Genomic DNA, 21,970 nt, shown 5'->3' with positions numbered 1-21,970 from the left:
CCTCTTCTGTTTGCGTTGATTTGTAATCAGTGTCGCAGTATACACAGGGTTACTGCTGTGTACAGACGTGGACTGGATGGTCTATAACCGCTGTGAGATTATCTCTGCATGAAGCTGACGGCAGAGGACTGTCAGACCATGCACTCATCTGCATTCAGCGTCGGACCTGTTTGTTTGTGTAGTGTCACTCCTCTCATATCTACCTCTGAAGTGTGTGTGGGCTGCATGTGAAGGTGTGTGTGCGTCTCATTGTGACAGCGTGTTTGACAGCCTGTTGGGCTTTCTAGGTGTCAGTGTCTGGCCCAGATTTGCTTGATAGGAACCCTGTTTTTGTCGGTCACGGACTGAATTTGCTCCTTTTTTGCTACCGAGTTGACGGTAAGATTCTCCGCTGTGGTTCCGATGATGAACGCTAATAACATCAGGCTTGATCTGGAGATAAAGAGCTTCAGAAAGAGGAAGGTTTTTGAAGTAAATTAGGACTAATTAGGGCTGTCACTTGTCAGATCCCCCTTTGAGAAGACTTTTGTCAGCGTCAGGTCTACTGTGTGGGTGTGTTTCCTGGTGATAAAACAGGATGTTATTGTCTGATTTTTTTTTTTTTTTCAAATTTGAGGTACAATTTAGCACCAAAATCTAACCAAATCATCTTTCAGTCTGTGGCTACCCAGCTTTCTTTGTCACTCTTTTCAAAATCCCCTTCACTACACAACAATGTCCTAGCAGAAAACCACAACACTGAGGAATTCAAGTGTTCCCAGAGATTTAAATCGTGCAATAAGGCAAACCTGCTTCTTTTTTCTGTGAATTAGTCATTGTAATGACAGAGTTTGTCTTCTTTCACCATCACTGCATGCTAGGCTAGAAATCGAAGCCATTTCTGGGTGTTTTTTCGTCACTGTAGGCTCATTTCCACTGCAATATAAAGTCCTGCACCTCTATGGAAATCACAGCTAGAATGAGACAGAACTCAAAAACAAAAAGAAAAAACAAAAGTTGAATAAACAAAAGTTGAATTTGTTTAACTGATTTTTTTTTCTCATACTGGGAATATTAGTTTAGCTATGCAAACCTACACAATCGTTATCAAGTTATTTTTAACATGTAACAAGTATTTTGTGACTGACAGTGACCCCATTCCAGATCCGCTGGTAGAGCTTTCATGTAAAATAGGACTGAATGATTTCAGTTAAAGTTACATTTTTAGGCAATGCTTAGCGAATCACAGAGGATGCAGTTTAGGATGTGTGTTATGCAGAGGTTAAAGAGTTACATCAGTAGTTTTACAGGTTTTATAAATTCTTGCTGCCCTCCCTGTGTGACGATTGCACTTTTGATTGTATCTTGTGATCATGCTTCATCATGTTGAACTGAAGCAGGATCTAAATCTAAAATCAAAATTGCAGTATTTGTTAGAAACATTAAATATCGATATTTTCCCCATTCGTTGAGCTCTAATGTAAAGCAGAGAAACTTTATTATTCCTCGTAGGTGAGCATCATATATAGGCGGTGTGCGGTTGAGGTGGACCCTGATGTGGCTGATCTCATGCTGACGCTGCAATCTGTGTTTTATCACATTATAGTTTCAATCAGACGCAAGTTGCCTACTGAGACACGTCAGCAGCAGCTCATTTGCTCTGTCCTGCGTGGGTTTACGAGTATATTTGATTCTGGGTGTGTTTGTGAGAGCGTGCGTGTTTTGTTTGGGATGATTTCTGCGTCTGTATTCGTTATCGGTCCACGTCTGTTTGTTCTCTCGGCAGTTATGGCGTCTCTGGCCTCGGTTTAATGCAATCAGATGTCGTGTCCACTCCGCCTGAGATGTAAAACAGGAGAATCACTGTGCAGAGAGCTGAAGTGCAGATGACCTGAAACATCAGGCTGGATTCAGGGAAATAAGGCTTTTGGAAGTCAAATAGAAGAACTTGTTCTCGAGGAAAATGGCAAAAACTAGGACAGCAACTCATTAGGCTGAATACATTAGTAATATAAACTCCAAAAAGTTCTCCAGTAATTCAAGGCACCTATTCCTACCAGTTAATTAAATGCGTGGTTGTAGGGTAAAAGCATTTCTAAGTTGCAAGCTCTAATTTGATGGGTTGTATTGACAAAATACTGTTGCATCAATTTAATATTGTGTGGAATTTGAACTCAAATTTCTGCGTTAATTGACTTTAAACTGAATTCAACTTGACCTCACTTAATAAAATTGGCTCCATAAGTCACTTTTTCTACACCTTGAGATCACAATTTCAAGTCCCCTCCTCTGTTTAAGCAAACATGGACAATTTCGAGTCATTCAGACTGAAAATTACAAATATCTTTGATTGTAGAGGGAAAGCTAATTCCATGAACTTAATACAGATTGTTAGTTGAACATTCATTCAAAGATTAATGCAAATGACTGCAAAATCTTTTCATTTTTTGCTCAAAACATTCTGGATTATGAAGAAAAACTGTATTTGGCTTTGATTTAGTCACTTTATACAATAGCAGCTGCCAGTTAAACCTTTGTGTGACTTTTTGTTGATAAGAGAGTGAAGAAATGATCAAGACTTTTAACAAACACAAAAGCAAAATTGTGTTTTTCATACACTTTGAAAGCTTTTGTTCCAAAATGAGATCACTACCATTCAGCACTTGGCTCTCTTTCTCTGAGAAAATGATTTGAATGTCACTGTAATGATTCTCCACCTCGGTATGCACATCAGTAACACCCTGTTGCCACAGAAACACTGGCTCCTTTATGTCTTGTTTTATAGTAATGAATGATGGCTGATGGTTGGGAAACTCTCTGCTCAGATTTCTAAAACGTGACACAAGCAGTTTAGTTGAAATCTTCTTCATTCATTTTGTCTTTCTGTTCTCCTGAAATGACTTCCACTCTGTCCAACCCAAACCTCCCCCCTGTCCTCCCCCTCCACTCCTCCATGCTTGGACGGTGTTGTTGCTGAGATAAGGAGGTGAGAGGTAAATACTGTGGCTCTGTGTGAAGGGAGCTGCCTCTGCCAACATGGATACACAAACACTGTGTTAACATTGTCTGGGGAACATAAACTTAGATATCAGATTAGAGTGTGGTAAAGCGAACACTGTTGCCTGGTTTTTTTCTGACTCTCCTGTTTCTCCTCTTTGCTTCCTTTCTGCTTCTTTCTTTCTTTATTTTTATTGCGCTCATCTTTTTCGTGTCCTTTCTCCTGCCTCTGTGTCTCCAAGCACACACTAAAACAAACAGCAGGCGGTTTTCACGTTGAGCCGCTGATAGAAATTAATTGAAAAGGGATGATGTGACGGACACACTGACGGAGACACAAAAAGAGTTGTGACAGGCGACAGGGCGGTTGGGTGGAGGAGCTATTGTGTTCACAGGGAAACACCTTTTAGTGCAACATGAGGCCTCGGTATAAAAGAGCGACGCTGGCAGGGAGACGCAAACAGAAGGTCTTTGGATTAACATGGAGCTCGTTTTAAAGCACACTGTGTGTATGTGCATCCCACAGACAGACAGACAGACAGACAGACAGATGGACTAGCTTTGCATGCTGTTTGATGAACTGCAGTGAGGGAACATACAGTACAGACAGACAGACATACCGACGGCAGCTTATGCACCGACTGACAGGCAGGAAATTCTGAAAGGAAACTGTTGTTTAGTAGCGTTTAAGTCCTTAAAATGCATCCAAATGACCTTCGTCTCGGTTAAATTGCTCTCAAAATGTTTTTTTTTTCATGGGGCTGTTGCACATATCAAATGAAATTTGACAACCTGACCTTTCTAATACTGCTAGTTGCTTGTTTGTGTGGCAAAGAATCAGGAAGAAAAATAAATTTGAATTTGCATCAAATATTTACAATATGCATACCCCTCCAAGTCCAATCTCCTGATCCATTACTCGTGTTTGCATTACTAATAAACTCCTCAGTGCATGCTTTTGTTAATATTTAGATATGTTTATGTATGCAATGCAATCTTTAGAACGATATTAACATATCTATTCAATTATATGTTCATATGTCAAAAGAAAGAGCTAAACTGGACTTTATGGATTCTTTTTTGTACATATCAAAATAATAACAGAGTAAAAGCAGATCAAACTTCTTCAGACTATTATCTGCTAATTCTTTCTTTGCTGAATAAGTCAGTAAGTCCCCATCATTTCAGAATAATCATCATATACAGTCAAGTCTGAAATTATTCATACCCCTGGCAAATTGTGACTTAAAGTTACTTTTATTCAACCAGCAAGTTGTTTTGGATTGAAAATGACACAAGCTTCTGCCGAAAGACAACATGACAATGTACAAGAGCATCATTGTAGAAAAAATTATTTCTCAGTTTATATTTATGTAATTTCTATTTATGTAATCATGTCAAAACAAATGGCAAAATTCACCCTTTCTGATCAAACTAGTTGTTATGTTATGCGTTAAAGTATAATCCAGATTTGAAATTATCCTAAATTTCTGCATAGATTCTGCCATTTTATTGAGATTACATTCCAGTTTGTGTGAAATATAAACACAAAATAATGGATTTGATTTTCAGTGCATAAATTGTGGTGAAAAGACGAGTGCAGGTCATCTGTGTGCAACTATGTAGAGGCGATGTGAGACTCTTTGTTGACTGTTTGTTTCAGGTTGGGGGCAAATATTTGTCCGGTTTGCCACTTTTCAATTCTTAAACTAGATTCTAAGCAGTTTTCCCCAAACAGTTCTAAAAATACGTCTCTACTGGCAGCATTTTATGGTGCGACACATTTAAAAACATAACAATATCACAGTTTTAAATGTGATTATTTTCCATAATTTAAAGGCTAATTTAAAAATCTGCCAGTATTATCAAATGAAATGATGGCATATGTGGAAAAACAAGATCTAGCATGTGTGACAAACCCTTATAATGATGGAGATAAAGAGCTTAAACAGAAGGTGGTAAATTTACCCTGAAAATAGCCTGAAGCTCACAGGGTTAAATGGTCTTATTTTAGGCTCATTAAAGTATTAATACACATCACTAAAGTCTCTTTTTTTTGTCGTGCAGTGACAGTCGTTTTAAGCTGCACAGAACAGATCTGGATTTTGTAAGCATTAATATTTAATTGATGGTTTTCTGTTTTTTCCGCTGCACATTTACATTTCAGAAGTTCCGCTGGACGGAGGCAACTTAATGTTTTAATGTTGTCTTTGAAATCAAGTATGAGGCAGCATTAAGAAAACAGCTGCGGTGCAACCGTGGGTCACTGATATCTGCACATATCCCATTTTTAGCCCAAATGATTTCCAAAACAGGATGGGAACAAATGATCCGGGAAGACAGATGTTAAAGCAGAGAGAACCAGGTGGCCTCAGGTCCGCAGCTCATACATTTGTGTTTTGATTGATGTGATAATTCTGGTCCTGAACGTCCGCCTGCGGGATAAAACCTGTGAAAGACGGAGAAAAGAAGCGTTCGGGTACACAGAAAACATGAAAGTGAAAGCACAAAGACACTGATCTCCCATTGGACCTGAATGTAGATGCATTTAAAACATGAAAAGCACATGAAGTATCTGAAGCATTTTTCAGTGATTTTACATATTTTCTGTCTCTGTGCTTTCTGCTGCATCACTCCACCTCTCTCTGTGATTTCAACAAAGCTCCTAAAAACAGCAGAGTGGTAACAAGCCAGTGAGTAATCTTAAACTGTGTTGCTCTCTCATTCTCTGTCTCGCGGGGAGTTGATTAGCAGCACAGAAATCCCACAAATATGCAAAGAACAGTAATCCTCTGAATGTGGATGTTAAAACAGAACACCCAAAACTGAGAAAAATAATTGCTGGAGTGATAATGGAGGGGAAGAAAGAGTACAATGAGGTTTGAGCCGGCATGTTTTGAATGCAGCCCACATTTGCATGAGATTTGTGTGTGTTTGTTGATGTTCAAATAAGGGCACCGGTCTCAGATGGGATTTATTAACCTATTAACCCCTTTCCTCCCGGTGTGAGAGATTTACCCACACCCTGGCTTAAAACAAAGCCTCACTGGCAAAATTATTTTCTCCCTCTGACGTTAGTTTGGAAACAGATTTCTTCCCCTTCCTTCCTCCCCTCACTCCTCATCCCATTAGAGGAGAAAGGACAAGGGTTGAAAGGCAGGAAAGGGGTGAGTGACGAGAGCAGGAAGAGAGGGAAAGGGGTGAGGGAGGGAGAGAAAAGAAGGCAAGTTGCTGTTAAAAGCTGCCATGTTGCTGTCAGGAGACGATCAGGCTACAGTGTTCATTTTTTCCTTCTGGTTTTCTGTTTATTTCTGACATTCAGCTCTAATAGAAGATCATCACTCCTCGCTTTCTTCTGCTCGCGTGTTTTTAATCCACTGCTTGGTTTATTTCACCTTCATCACTGGCAACGTCTCCTTTTAAAAGCATGTTTTCTTTAAAAAATTGCCAAATTACACCATTAATCAGAGCCAGAAACTGCACAAGCAGAAAAAATTGAATAGAATTGAGTTTTATTGCCAGGTACAACGGAATTCTTTGTGCATTTTCTCGAGTCAGTTTTATACACAGAAAAAAATAAAATAATGAAAAAGGTACGAGCATCAGCTATAAAATAATACAAATATACATTATAAAAATAAGATAAGTACACATTAAATAAAGCACTTTGTATACAAAAGTGTTACGAATAAATACCCTGAGAAGGTAGAACATCCTGAGAAAGTAAATTGCACGTTTTGCAGTGTACAGATGTTATATTGCATATGTTGGTTTGGAAAAAAAAGTAAAATGACCATAGTAATATTAACTATGTAACTGTTAGTTGTTGTTTTTTTTTTTTTTATTCTCCAGTGGTCCTTGAATGTATCATCTGTTCTGTCAGGGGAAAATGTACCCAAAATAATCTCAAAATTACAATATTTCATCAAATTGTGTTTTGAAATTTCCCAAGAATAAACTGTTTGCACCAGATCCCATAAAAACAAAAAAATAAATCTGTTCTACCCGCTGCAACTGACGAACCACGGGTGATTCAGCTGCCATGAATCTGTCAGAAGAATCGCTTCACTCAGGCCACAGTGTTCATTTTTTCCTTCTGGTTTTCTGTTTATTTCTCACTTCTGGTTTTCTTTTTTTTCTTCACATTCTGTTCTAGTACAAGATCACCATTCCTCACTTCCTTTCACTTGTCTGTGTTTAATCAACTACCTGGTTAATTTCACCTTCATCAGTGGTGTCAGTGTAGCTCCAGAGGCAACATCTCTGAAGCCCAAAATCCACCTCTAGGCTTTAAAGGCATGTTTTCTTTTAAAAAATACCAAAATTGTGCCATTTATCAAAGCCGGAAACTGCAAAAACAAAGATTTGTCAGCTTTTTTTGAACTCTAGACGATCCTTGAATGTATCATCTGTTCCATCAGAGAAAATTAACCCAAAATAAGCTCAAAATTGCAATATTTCATCAGATTTCATTTAAAAATTTGCCAAAACAATGTTCTTTTTTCCGTGTGGTTTTCTGTTTATGCCTTACTTTCTCTGCTTGTTTCTTTTTATTCGACTACCTGGTTTATTTCACATTCATCAGTGGTGTGAGTGTAGCTCCAAAACCCACCAATGACGTGTTTTGTTTAAAACTTTCCAAAATTACACCATTTACTGCAAAAAAAAAAAAAAAAAAATGAATGGCTTTTTTTAAATTCTCTAGCGGTCCTTGAATGTTTCATCTCTTCTGTCAGAGAAAATCAACCCAAAATAAGCTCAGAATTGCATTAGTTAATCAAAATTAATTTAAAAATGTGCCAAAAATAAACTGTGCGCTACATCCTGTATGAAACAAATGAATTCTGTTCTCTTGTGCGCAACTGAAAAACCACAAGTGAGTCAGCAGTGACTAACAATGACATGGCAAAAATTTCAGGATCATTTGGGTGAACTGCAGGCGGTTTTATGCACTTGATCCATAAAATAAATGCAGCATGGGTCAAAAACGGTACACGGAGGGGCAAGTTGTTGGAAAATACATTCAGCTTGGTGAAACATCTTTGTAGAGGTTGTAAAAATGCAAATAGACCCAGTCAGATAGTCTTTCTATGGCATGTGGAGCCACTGTTTGTTCCAGTATTGATTAACACTCATGGACACACCTTGATTCCAGAAATTGACTTTCACTTTGTCTTTTTGCGTGATTTATGGTAATATAACTGTGTCATACGGCACAGAAGCCATTTCTTGGTTCTCTGTATTTCTAGCCATGCTTCTGCTGCTGAGCCCACAGTGAGGAAAAATCTGACAGGAGCGAAAATAAACAAACTGCCTTTGGTTCAGAGGGTTAAAGACGATCTTTCTAACTTGACAAGTAGCTCTCATGAAGGAGACGGTTGACGTAGTTGTTGGAAATTAGTTATGAGGGGGAAGGAAAATGAGAACATCTTTAAAGCCGTGATAAGTTGGAAAACTCTGTGTAGCCGAGCAACATCATGCCTGCCTCTCAGCATGTTTGCTTATTTTTCTTTCTCTTATGTTCTTTACAGCAGCAGTTAATGGAATGCTGCAGTTGTGCTTTCATTCTCTGTTAACGACAAACAGTCCTCATCTGTCCTGATTATGAAATTGATTGTCTTTGAGTGATGTTTTGGACAGCAGCCGTCGATGCAGCTATTCCTCTCCTCCATCTTATTAACTTATCTGAATATAAAACATCTGCACGTGTTTATGCACAACATACACTCAGGACACAGTTCAGTTTGAGAATAAGGACTTTTCTATGTCATGAAGCCACAGTGAGCTTTAGTTGGGTGTTAAATTTCACAGTTTTAATTAAGAATATTTATGAGACTAATGGGATCTTGTGTTTAACTGACCTCAGAGTTACTCTAACTGCATGTGTGTTGTTAAACAGCGTCCCGGTCGCATGTGTTTTCACGCTGGTGCACAGTGTTTGACCTGATTTGCTACCAGCGATAAAACTGTTGCTATGTGGTGGGGTCCTGTGGTCGTCACTCTGCCGCTCAAACATCCTGAGGACATATTTTCTCAGTCAGATTCCGCCTGCATTTAATTAGAGCAATATTTCACATGTGAGGTTTCTGATTAATGCCTTCGTCCGAGCTCTTCTCGCTGATTTTGAGTCAGTGTGGCTCAGTTGGAAAAATGTGAGGTCACATACTTAAATTGTGATCAAACTGCTCCCACACAGTAGAGATGAATCAGACGAGCTGAGTTTCCAGAGTGTTAAACTTGAATAAGTGATAGTTTAAGGATGCTTTTCAGCCTAAACTTTGATTTTCATTTATTTAGTCATAATTTATTAGAACCCTGCAGTGACAATCTTTATTTTTTACCATGTTAACATGTTCAAATGGTGTGTTTTAACCGCTAATAGAAATGTCTTTTTCAGACTTCTTTTCTGGTTTGAACAGATATGACTGAATTCCTTCAGTATTACAGTTTCTCAAGGTGTCAAGTAGATTAGTTTTACAGTATTTGAGCAGAGTTTAGGTGAGCTGGTGTGCTCGAGCTGCATCGAGAGGGGAGGATGGAGTAAAATTAAAGCAGTTTTAAGGCAAGAGGGGATTATTTTTATGGTAAAGGCTTCCAAACAGGAAATTTTGACACACAGAGATGAATTTTTAAAGGTTTAATCAACAACCAGAGATGGACTTTGAGAAAAATCTGCTCCATTATCCAACCAAAAATGCAGTAACGAAGAAAAAATAGGAAGTGCTACACTGAGTTAAGAACACTACTGTTAGAATAAAAATGAGAAAATACAAAATCAGGTGGTCTGCAAGCTGTCAGTGAAGATGAAAAGTAATAAAAGTCAGTATTGGTTGAGGCATTCTGCCTCAGACTGTAAAGATAAAGGATAATAGATATAAGACTTCCAATATTGTTTCATCACCAAATGTGTCATAAGTTACATATGTTTGCTCTTTTTTTCCATCCTTACTTCAAGCAGACGTTTCTCTCTACTTTTTCCATTCATTTTTGCTGTTTATTACCCCCCTCACATGTTTTTGTGAAGTCTTAAAGATGTGAATTGTTCAATTAATATAGAACATGAAAGCTTTCTTTAGCATTTTACCAGCCTTTTAATCTGTTGTCTTTTAAAAATCCACTCTCCAGTCCTTGTTTAGGACTCACCCCTGTGGATCAAACATCGATGTTATTTCATACTTCAGAGTTTTTTGGCATGTATGGCTGAGTTGTGGAGGGACTAAAGGAAGAATAGTGGGAAAAAAGCTCCACAATGCAAGCTGACAGGATTGATTCCTCAGGTTTGAAACCCTGGAAGTCTGAATCCATGTTTTTGAGATTGTCATCGGTGCTCTGCAGGTGGAAATGCAGCTTCTAGCATGTAAAAAGCAACATTTTCTTCAAAGCTGTCATTGCGAACAGCATTCCGCCTCTCTCCATTCGTCACTTCCAGCTTTACTCAGATCTGCTTTCATCCCGGCGTTTTTATCGCCTGTCCACACCGAACTGTGGCTGAAGTGAGAAAGCCAGTGTGGGTTTGCAGTCCAGATGGAGAGATTTGAGTAGGAAGAAGGGAAAGACGAGAGAAAAGACGAGGCAGCTGTGGTTGGAGGAAGGAAAGGAAAGGAAGAAGAGGAGGAGGAGGAGCAGCGGGGAACAGGATGACAAGTTCGCTGGTGATAGTGGAGTTAGCCGAGTTAAGAGAGTGCTGGCTGAGGTGGGGAAGAATGACAAGTATGTGGGACATTTTCCAGAGCTGTGGTTTGGTGGATTCAGAAAGAGAGCAGAGAAGGGCGGCTGAAATAGAAAGAGAGAAAATACGGACAGAAGAGGACAGAAATGTAGCCTGCAACACATTTATATACATGAGGAGATGATGAATGGTTGTACTTTCCCTGTTTTCTTTGCCTTTTCTGCCCCCCTCGCTCAGACACAGCAGGATAAAGAGGGTGGAGCAGGTCACGGCTGCAGTCATTGTTGTTCTGGCCGACAGACTTCCTGCCCCGACGCCCATCGATGCAACACAGCTGCATCCAAGCTGGACACAAACTGCTCACTCATGTTTAACCGTGCAGACTGAAATACCTGTACAATGCTTCTTTACAACCGCATAATCAACACGCACTGATTTGCACTTCTGCACGCAAAAAAAATCACATAAGTACAAGCTGGAGTCTCCTGGCATGTAGAGTCTGTAGTTTGATGCCGTATTTAAACCAGATGAGCAGAAACCTGTAAATCCTTTGATTATGACCCACTGCCAAGACTCTGCTCAGCAACTTCCACTCGATCTGCACGACCAAGTCTGTCCTCAACACATCATAAATGCATAAGTGTGAGGCTGTGAAAGCTTTAAAACTCAGCTAACTATGTTCTGAGTAGTAATGAAGGAAACACACTCAGATGTCAGCTTTAATGTATTCCAAAACTTGCAGAAATTCAACTATCGCATTTCAGTTTCACATTATGTACTCAACTTTAACCTCACATATTACTTTTCTTCAGATATGCAGTTATGCAAATCCTGATTTTGTCATGAAAACTCACAAGTATAAAGTTTCACTTTCTTCACTATGTAGATGTTTTAACTGATTGATGTACTGCAGTGTCCGTTACATGGGCGTAGGTTTGCAGGGATTTATTTAAAACACATGCTTTTGTCCTCCCCAGTAGAGAAAGGCAAGAAGCACAGTGTTTGATTATGAAAAACGCTGCACTTTGGTCTTTTTGTACTCTCAAAATATGAATTATGAGCTCACACAACCACTGAATCTATTGTGGAAAATGCAGTTACACATTATTTTCCATTGTAGTTTGAATTTCCACCTGGTGCTTTAAATGTAGGTATATCTTTACATACATAAAGACATTTCCACCATAAATAGATGCAGAAAAAGCACAAATTGCTGCAGAATTGGTGAATCTCAATAAAATCTGGGGATGTTCAGGGAACCCTGCTTGCTTGAAGGGTTGAACTTTTAACAGCTCAAATCAGAGCAGAGTTTGCTGAGGGAGCCGAACAACTCAAAAGGTGTTGTTGAGTTATGTGTTGTCCTCATTTACACTTTACATTTGCTTTCACACTTGGTTTTATTTTCAAAACTAAGTTTTATTGTAATTGTCCACATTGCAGAATTTCAACATGTACATTTTAAATGTATTAAATTATGTTTTGGCTGAGGTTATGATAAAGGAACTGGCAGACTGTATCATAATGCTTTATTCTGGTTTAATATCAACTATTTTAAGAAATCTTAATTCTAACGGAACCTGTTTGTATTTAGAAAACTAAGCCAGAAGTCAGTGTTGCTGTTGTGACGGGGATTTTCTCTTTAAAACACAATAGATAAGTCACCATTTGTAGTTTATCACAGGTTAGGATCAGTTTTTTCATCAATTTAAAGCATGCTGAGGTTTTTTTTTTTTTTTTTAGATTAGATTTCTTTTGGCATTAAATTATTGAGTTCCTTTCAACAATATTGAAGATTTTAAGGCAACTTTTAGAGACTGGTTTTGTAAATTGGGATGCTGTGTGACTTCCTTCCAACAGATTTGTGGATCTGTTAGGAAGATCTACCATGTTGTCTTAATATTTTTCTTAAGCTTGAAGTAAAAAAAAGATACACTAAATAGTACTATTAAAGAGTTCAAAATGGGACCCCAATCCCCATAAAATGGCTCTTTAAAGAAACTTTCTGAGAAGTTTTTCAAGTAACCTCTGCTGCAGAGGTTTCACAAAGAACCATCTAGAACTAAAAAGTAGTAGTGAATGATGAGAAACCTCAAAAAGTTCCTTGAGTCTTTCCTGTTTCTAAGAGTGTCGGAGTGAGTTGATGGAAGTTATCATCACCCTTGTAATGTAACATGAACACATCTTTGACATGTCATAGTGAAAACAGAGAACGATCCATGTATTTTTTCGACGTTTTCTCTTGTATTTGAAGCTGTTATGTGCAGCAGATTATTACTGTAGTGTTCCATGACTGTGGGAGCTTTCTGGTGTCGTCTTCCAGGCTGTTGTGGTATTTCACTGAAACCCCAAACCTTCATTTTCACATTTTCCCTTCACTGTCTTTCACTGCTCCCCCGCTCGGTGTTGTCTCACCATCGATGTTCCCGCAGGCCTCAGATTCACCACAGTCTGCTGAATGTGTGAGTCCTGGATGTGCACATGTGGTTCATTGTGTTTATGTGCGTGTCTCTTTGTGTGGCCGTCGGGGTTTGGCTGCCGCAGCATCACACACCACCATCAGACTTAATTCAGCCTCTGTGGGCCTTTTCTAAATGTCAGGACTCCTCAGACGTTTTACTGACAGCGACCCCCCCACCACCGCCGAGCTTCTCCCACGGACCTCCATCTGATGGGTTTTCATCCCAGAGACGGCCTAATGGGAACCTCTCCTTTGTGGTGGTTTCCAGTGTTCCCACTGGTCCGAGAGTTGGTGGAATACCGTGAAATTGCGAAGCTTGTTTTGTGGATTTGGCAAATTGTTGAATACAGCAGGACGGCTGACAGGAATTTAGCAGGAAGTTGTTTTTTTTCCTGACATTTTCTTGCATTAGCTGTTGGTTTGGGGTTGTTTTCTTCACAGTGAGGCCAACTGCAGTGACTGTTTATCCATTTAGAAATCAACATCAGCAAGCCAAACACAAGTTATAGGTTAGGGAAGGACTCCAAATTATATAATGTAAACCTGGAACTATCAAAAGTCACGTTGAGGTCACACAGTTTTGTCACAGGGCGGGTGAATTTAAAGTAGGATCTAACTGTATTGTTTCAGGGCTGCAACAAATGATTACTTTCATTGTGGATTTATTTCTCAGGTGATCAGTTAATCCCTATGCTATAGAATGCCTGAAAATGGTGAAAAATCCCTTTGAGCCAAATAATGATGCTAAATTGCTTCTTTTGTCCAAACATCATTATGAAAAATAAATGTATAAAACAGTGGAAAGGAGCAACTAGTGGATGTTTGGCGTTTTTGTATGATGAATTACAGATAAATAGATGGCTTCAGATTTGAGTGGAAATACTTTTAAAACAGACGACTGGATATAAATAAGGACGTAGTCTCGGGATCTCAGCTTTCAAACCTGCATTTCTTCTAACAGCCACCAGGGGGTGATGCAAAAAGAAGTCAATTGTTTAGAAATCTATGAGAAAGTGAGTCTACTTCTTACTTTTGTTACCTCATTCAGCATTTTCTGAATCAGTTTATAGAATCAACTGCTAGTTTCAAGTCTGTTAAATACAGCATTAGGTTTATTTTGTAAAATATGGTCCCATTTAGAGGAAAATATAGCTTTGATAGGTTGTGCTGTTGCCATTCGAGTTGGCCATATTTCAGCGAATCAAACCATATTTGCTACATCTATTTTTCGTATACTATTTAAGGTTCAATGTATCACTCACGGATAGCAAGGGTGTTATTTAAAGCATAGATGTTTCTATGCATTTTGCCCTTTCATCCACATATAAACGCTGTTTCTGAAAACTCCTTCCATGGTGACGATATACAGAAATTCACGGTCGCAGTGTTAAATGTAGATTGGTAGAAACGAGCTTGTCACTTCAGAGTGTGAGCTTTTATCTCCTTTGTTTACATGAGACAGTTTTGTGTGATGTGGCATAAATAGAGCAGATGCTAACCTCTCTAACAGGACTTTTTGCACAGAAATGTGCAGTTACTTTTCCTCTACACTGAGGCATTAGACACACAAATGATTCCCTTTTTCCTTGCTGCATCATTGTTGTAATTCTACCAGAACCAGTAACAGCTTTGTTTAGGCTTCTGGTTGGTCAGCATGGCTTTTTTGGGCAATTGTGTTTTCATGTGGAGAAATATTGTTTTAATTTGGACAACAACGTAGGATAAACTGTGTTTTAAATAAAAACCCTTGTACATGTGCACGAGTGCTACTAGTACTATCTGTCAGAGGCCAGACTCTGAGCCCTCTGTGGATTTGGGTGCAGTAGTGGCACAGTTTTCCTCTGAGAGCGTCGCTGTATTGACTGACCAGGGAAGTCAAGTCTGGTTGTCTTTAGTGTCGGATGGCTGCTTTCATTGTCATCACAAGATGGCTCCAGCTCTGCACTGTGGCGTGGTTGTGTGAGTAATGTGGTCAGACAGGCGAAGTTGTGTGTGTATTTTTTATAAATGTGTGTTAGTGTGGGTCGGTGTGATTAAGTGAAGGTTGTGTGCACTCATACAGTAGAAGTGTGTTACTGTGTGTGTTGTCGAATCAGCCTTTTCCAGCCAGCCCCTTACTCGTCTAAACCTCTAATCCCCATAATCCCCCCACTCTCCCTCCTTTATTTTCTCCTCACCCCACCCTCGTTTTTCCAGCTCCCTTCCTGTCTCCCACTCCTCTCTTATCTCCACACATCCCTCTGTGTGTCTTTCACTTCTTAGCATCCAGTCTCCTCTAAATGTGGGTTCATAATGTGGAGAATTTCTGTCTGCTGAGAGCCAGAAGTGTGTGTTCAAATCAACAGCATGAACTCCTTTATTCATTATTTATTGATACTGTAGGTCAATAAAGCAGTCAGTTAATAGCCTCCCTTCTCTTTCTTCTTCTGCCAGGCTGTAGAGAGAGAGCAGGTGGACAGTATTCAACCAAAGCTGCAACATGTCAACGCAGTAGGTCAAGGTTTGATCCAGAGCGCCGCCAAACACACCGACACCCAGGCGCTGGAGCACGACCTGGAGACCACCAACCTCCGATGGAACTCACTCAACAAGAGGGTACAATTCTAGCAAACCACTCGAGGCTGTATTGGTATTTCTTGCACTTTATCTAATATACACTGCTGTTCTAAAGTTTGGGGTCACCCAGTAAAATTTCATGTTTTCCATTAAAACTCACATGTTTATTCATGTGCAAACATAACTGCACAAGGGTTTTCTAATCATCAATTAGCCTTTCAACACCATTAGCTAACACAATGTAGCATTAGAACACAGGAGTGATGGTTGCTGGAAATGTTCCTCTGTACCCCTATGGAGATATTCCGTTAAAAATCAGCTGTTTCCATCTAGACTATTGTCATTTACCACATTAACAATGTCTACACTGGATTTATGATTCATTCAACATTATCTTCATTGAAATAAAGCTGCTTTTCTTTCAAAAATAAGGACATTTCCAAGTGACCCCAAACTTTTTAATGAAAGTGTGTATATATATAAATATAATACATTTACTGTATAATTCCCTAACGTAGCATAGATTTTCTGTTTCTCTACTCAAAACCATCTTTCCCATCCTCAGGTGGCCGAGCGGATCGCACAGCTGCAGGAGGCCCTGTTGCATTGTGGGAAATTCCAGGATGCTCTGGAGCCTCTGCTCAGCTGGCTGAGTGACACGGAGGAGCTGGTGGCCAATCAGAAGCCTCCATCTGCTGAGTACCGCGTGGTAAAGGCCCAAATCCAGGAGCAAAAGGTAAAAATCTTAATATTTGTTCAGAAACACAATCGGGAGATGTAACACATAGAGCAGCAACACATGACTCGCTTTTTGTCATCTAATGCATGTTTTAAGAAGTATTTTGTGGATTTGAAGCACTGATCATGAAACATCTGAGCTCTTAGATTCTGCCTCTCACGTTCTTCTGCTCTTTCTGTGAAATATGCTGCCAGCTTTTCTGTGCAAATTAACAAGGATTTGAATTTTTACACTTTCCAGATAATTTGTTTTTAAATATCAATATGACCAAACAGGTGTGATTGCAGTATTATTGATATTCAAATGTCCTCAGTGTCCTTTAACCACAAACAACATCAAATAGATATTTGAATGACAAGTAGACAGCAAACAGTCAGTCGATGATCCGTCTGCCTGGCATCCAGTCGGCCCCAGTTGACTGTCTGCCAGTCAGACTGGCACAAAAACAGAGGCACGCATGCATGCTGGATTTGTATTGTTTTCAGAGACACACACACTTTTCCTTGTTTATCCAACATACATTTCCTGTGTTTGTGCACATGAGAGTGCTGCAGTCTCGGCCAGCGATCAATCACGTGTTTACATCCGTGACGAAGAGACGTGTTACCGTTTGGCTCAGGAAGAGAGTAAACTGTAGAACTGCATTCATGGGCTGAACTGAGCTGTTTAAAGCAGAGAGAGACACTTTCTGAGCTGGAAGGAAGGAACATCCACGTATGTGATTGTTGATGTGAAAACATTCCAAGAAAAGTAAATGAAAGTTTCTTCAACATGTACGTATTTTAGAGCAGCACTAACCCATATTAATGTTTTATTAAGTGTATGTTAAAGACATCAACTCACACAACTCCATTGGTGACAGTGTCATAGATGACTTTCTCTCAAAATAGAAGGGAAGATTATTAAAGTTTCTACAAATTAGGTGTTGATATTGGTGAATACAGATGAAAGTCATATTTGATTTAAAAAAAAACAGGAACTATTTTCAGATGAAATCTGTACCTTTCATGCCTCACATGTTTTCACAGATGTACATCATTCGAGTTGTTTTACTGAAGCACAGTTTGTGATTTGTTTAAGTCTGAAGTGTAAACTCCCCACTCTTCTGCAAACATGGATGGATTAGTTTCTGAGTTTGGATTTGATAGTGGCACATGTTGACAGAAAGGAAAAATACTGTCAGATTGAATTAGGCTGTGTATTTAGGTGCACCTAGATAAACAGATGCTGTGACACAGAAGTTTCAGGCTTGTTTACCTCCATTTCACTCGCAAGGGAATCTAGTCTGAGATCTTGTTCTGAACCAATGTTCAGCCTGAATTATTTGGTAAAGTGAGGAGTTCATGGATTCAGTCTTAAACCTCATGAACTGGTCGTAGAGTCACCAGGGCCGTCCTGATAACGTCAAACATGTTTGACAATTACGAGTTAAAATTGAAGCGGTTATGGTTTTTATTCTACTCCATTACTCTACTGCACAGAGCAGCAGACACTGTTATGAGTGTGCTATGACACTGTTATGTACAGCTAAAGATATAAGTAAAATGGCATATTTAGAGGGAACCAAAGCTCCTGTAGTGAAGGGGATGTTGAAAGAGTAGCACATGGATATCGAAAGGAGACAAAGCAGTTGAAATATGCAGCCAATGGCAGGCTTAAACTCACAGCCTACATTTGGTGAGTCAGACTAGCAGTGATGCTACCTGTCCACCTCCTAACTCTGGACATGTATCAGTCCTGGATGGAAGACAAGTTGGCCTCAATGGTTCTCTCTGCAGTCCTGACTGCCCATTACAGTCTGTCTCTGTCCTTTCTGGCAGTAATTAAAGTGCAAAGAACAAACAGGATTATTGCAGTGTAGATTCTGAAATCTCTTATGAATGAATTTTACCAATTACTGTGTGCGTTTCTGTCCTTCAGCTACTCCAGAGATTGTTGGAAGACCGCAGGCCGACAGTGGAGATGATCCGGGCTGAAGGCGAGAGAATCGCAGCCACAGCAGACACTCAGGACCGAGAGAAGATCCAGACCCAGCTGCAGAGTCTAGCAGAGAGATGGTCTGACCTGCTGGACAAGGCCAGCGGCAGGTACATATTATCCGCTGCACAGGTTTAAGCTGTGATGTCGGCAAACCAGTCAGATTTTTAACGTGTCCTGAAGCAAGTCTCCAACTCCGAAACTCTAATTTGATCTCTGACCTCGCTGCAGAGCATGAAAGAGAGATGGGAACTTTTAGTAGTCAACACTGAAGTGTCACATTTTATCCTTTCAAAAGGCAGCTCAGATAATGTTACAGCAAACTGTAGGCTGCAGGTTTATCTTGTAGTAAATATGCGGTTTAGGAAAGTACTCAGTGGTTTACCTCAACAACATGTTATCTTGTGGTTTTTTTACTGTTTCTGTTTCATGTTAGAGTGTCTGTTATGTTTCTAAAGAAGTATTCTGTGGCTCTACAAGTGATTTCAAAGACTCTTCTGTTCACCAGGGAAACGAATGATCCCTTAAGGGGGATACATACAAACATACATGACACATTTACAGAGTAGTGAGGAGGTTTGAGATCTCAGACGTTCGTGTAAGGCCGTGTCATAATGTATAATGTTACCACACATTCATGCATGACTACATGCTGTAAGGCATCATATAAGACCGTCTGTCACGTCACTGGAATTTATCACACCGTCTACTATGAATGCATGTACAGACACATACACACAGCTGCTTAATGTACAAACACACTATAGGCTTTTCATGGCACTGAAATATACACACAAAAAGATAAAAAGATATGTTTTCTCACCACTGTTACTAGCACACTGCAATAATCCATTTTATCTGTTCACGAAATACTTAAAATCAAATTATATTGATGTAATAAAAGCTTCATGAATGTTTATTGAATTGCGTTTAGAAAAAAGATGACAGCTGTATGACACAAAATCAACAGCAAATCTTGCAATAACACAGACAAAAAAAAGAGTGAAAGCAATAAAATGCCAATAACGGTACGCCACCTCCTCCTCATTCGTCTTTGTCACCACCTCCCCTCTCAGGCAGAAGCAGTTGGAGGAGCTGCAGGTTTTGGCTCTTGAGTTCCACGAAGCCCTGGAGCCAATGGGTGAATGGCTGAGTGCCACCGAGAGACGCCTGAGCTCCGCCGAGCCGATGGGAACCCAGACGGCCAAGATCACCCAGCAGATCGTCAAGCACAAGGTACCCAGACCTGACCTGATTTTTACAGACGAGGCATCCATCCTCATGAACACACAAAGAGCCAGCAATCGTGTTATAATGTACATTTACTTATTCACATTGCAAAAAAGAACCCCAAAGCACTTCTTCACAACCCAGAAATGACCTCTTATAAGTTTATTTCTTGTTGAGTTTTTAGTTTTCATTAGGGATGTCCCGATCAGTTTTTCTTTTAATTTGCTCCCGATCTGATTCACTATCTGCCCATACTGGATGATATTTTCCTAGATATATTATGCATTTCAAGTATTATACATTAGCTGAAGCACCTCTTACTGTTTAAAGCATCCAGAGGAGGGAAGCACTTCAGTGTAGCAGAGAGCATTGGAGGAGTTTAGCTAGTAAAAGAGCACAGAGACAGAGACTTACTGACCTCAGGCCAGCAAACAACTGTTAAGTCAAGATAAAGTTGGGAAGTGATCCTTCATCTCAGTTTAATATCTTATAGCCACAACAGATGTAAACGAAGAATCTGGCGTGGGTTCGTGTGGATACTGACGCTTTGAAATTCCTATAACTGCCTTAGGATCGGGCTCACAACATCCCTAGTTTTCCTTTCTCTTATGTCCATTTTTTAAGTTATTTTTTAAGTTCTTCAAGTCACTCTGTCATCCTTTGATGTTTATGATTCCATTTCAATCTATGATTTGTCATCTGCATGCTCATATTTTAAGTTTTCATCCATCTTCTTGTTGTTTTGCTTTTCATTTCTCTTGCCTTCACATCAAACACACACAAACACACACACTTCCCAGGCGCTCCAAGAGGACGTTTCCTCCCGGGAAGCTGTGGTCGACCACCTCGAGTCACTCAGCCAATCCCTGACGCCGCTCAGCTGCGCGGCCGATCAGGATTGGTTGAGCGAGCGCGTCGGGGCAGTGAGGTCGGGTCACTCGGAGCTCGCCGATTGGTGCTCGAGGCGGGCGGGTCTGCTGGAGCAGGCGCTGGCCAACGCTCAGCTGTTTGGGGAGGAGGAGGTAGAGGTGCTGAACTGGCTGGCCGAGGTGGCTCAGAGGCTGGCTCAGGTCTCCGTCCAGAGCTACCAGCCTCAGCTGCTGGCCGAGCAGCACAAACACACCCTGGTACGACTTCATGAACACACTGCAGTCAGCTGCAGTCACCTCATGAGACGGGACAACAGCCGTTAGAAAGTCTGTCTTTTCAGCCATAAAAATATGAAGTATGTAGTATAGAAGTAACATTTTTTCTGCCATGTGCAATAAATACAACAATAATAAACCACATTTTTTGTGGACATATACAGATTGTATTATTTTATACAAAATTATAATGATTTACAAATTTAAAATTCTCCAGACATTCTAAATGCATTTAACCCACCGAAGTTCAAGCAACATTTTGACGTTATTTGGTCCTGACACATTTTATTCACTGTGGGTTCATTTTTCACTGTAATGCAAAATCCTTCACCTCCATGGAAACAAAACAACCAAGACTAGGAGTGGAAAGAACTCAGAAATGTCTCCTGTGCTGTATATTACAGTTACAATGCCATAAGTCATAATAAAAAACAACAAATCAAATAATTGATAACCCACATTTTTTGTGTTTTGTTTTGGGGTTTAGAGGGTTAAATCAAAAACTAACAGTTCTGGTGGCACATAATATTATCTTATTTAAAAGGGGTATATGCTGTTTTATTACTTAAACTTTTTTTTTTAATTACAGAAAACATTCACATTGTAGCTATGATTGTATTTCTGTAGTTTACAGGAAAAATGTTTTTATCCTGTGTTCATGCTCACTGTTTGTATTCCCTCAGTCTCTGAATGAAGAGATCTTAAGCAGGAAGAAAACTGTGGATCAGGCCATCAAGAACGGACAAGCTTTACTCAAACAGACCACAGGTAATAACCTAAACTTCATCTTGTTTAATTATTTCAAGATTTACCATGTTTGTAGCTATCGTTGAATGTCTCTGATTGGTGTCTTTTAAGAGTTTTGATAAACAGTGGCTACAATAACAAAGCAGTTTCTTTGTTAATTCTTCTAAGGGATAAAAGCACTTCCTAATCTATGCCTTTAATCACTTTAACTCAGTGTTTTTACAGATAAAAAATGACCAGCCTTAGTGCGAGAAACACACTTGACAGTCCAACACTGTTTTAGCTGCAGACTTGCATCCAAACCACACATTTTTAGATCAGCCATGACCCAAACTGGAACATCTGGTTTCTCTTTACCAACTACAATATTAGCTGTGCCGACTGCTAGCGCTATTAGCGAGTTAATTGTTGGTCTGCCCTTGAGTACACTGTGTGTGTTTACTGTCATATTTAGGTAGACAAATGTGGCCATA

At 39.7% G+C, this 21,970-nt stretch overlaps 1 protein-coding gene across 21 annotated transcripts in view; it reads left to right on the top strand.

Moving 5' to 3' along the window:
* macf1a (microtubule actin crosslinking factor 1a) overlaps positions 1-21,970 on the top strand; it is a 335,093-nt gene that overhangs the window by 279,554 nt on the left and 33,569 nt on the right. For 17 of the 21 annotated variants that reach the window (XM_055017581.1, XM_055017588.1, XM_055017580.1 and 14 more), the window contains 6 exons: positions 15,537-15,698; positions 16,225-16,395; positions 18,319-18,485; positions 19,452-19,611; positions 20,406-20,732; positions 21,434-21,518. In XM_055017581.1, coding sequence (XP_054873556.1) covers positions 15,537-15,698; positions 16,225-16,395; positions 18,319-18,485; positions 19,452-19,611; positions 20,406-20,732; positions 21,434-21,518 — 1,072 coding nt within the window. The remainder of the gene's footprint in view (positions 1-15,536; positions 15,699-16,224; positions 16,396-18,318; positions 18,486-19,451; positions 19,612-20,405; positions 20,733-21,433; positions 21,519-21,970) is intronic. The other 4 variants (XM_055017589.1, XM_035945394.2, XM_023264101.3 and 1 more) reach the window with 1 other exon arrangement.

This window comes from Amphiprion ocellaris, chromosome 15 (genome assembly GCF_022539595.1).
Source record: "Amphiprion ocellaris isolate individual 3 ecotype Okinawa chromosome 15, ASM2253959v1, whole genome shotgun sequence".
Taxonomy (NCBI): Eukaryota; Metazoa; Chordata; class Actinopteri; family Pomacentridae; genus Amphiprion; species Amphiprion ocellaris.
The sequence above is the reverse complement of the archived record's forward strand: the minus strand, read 5'-3'. Positions and strand labels throughout refer to the sequence as shown.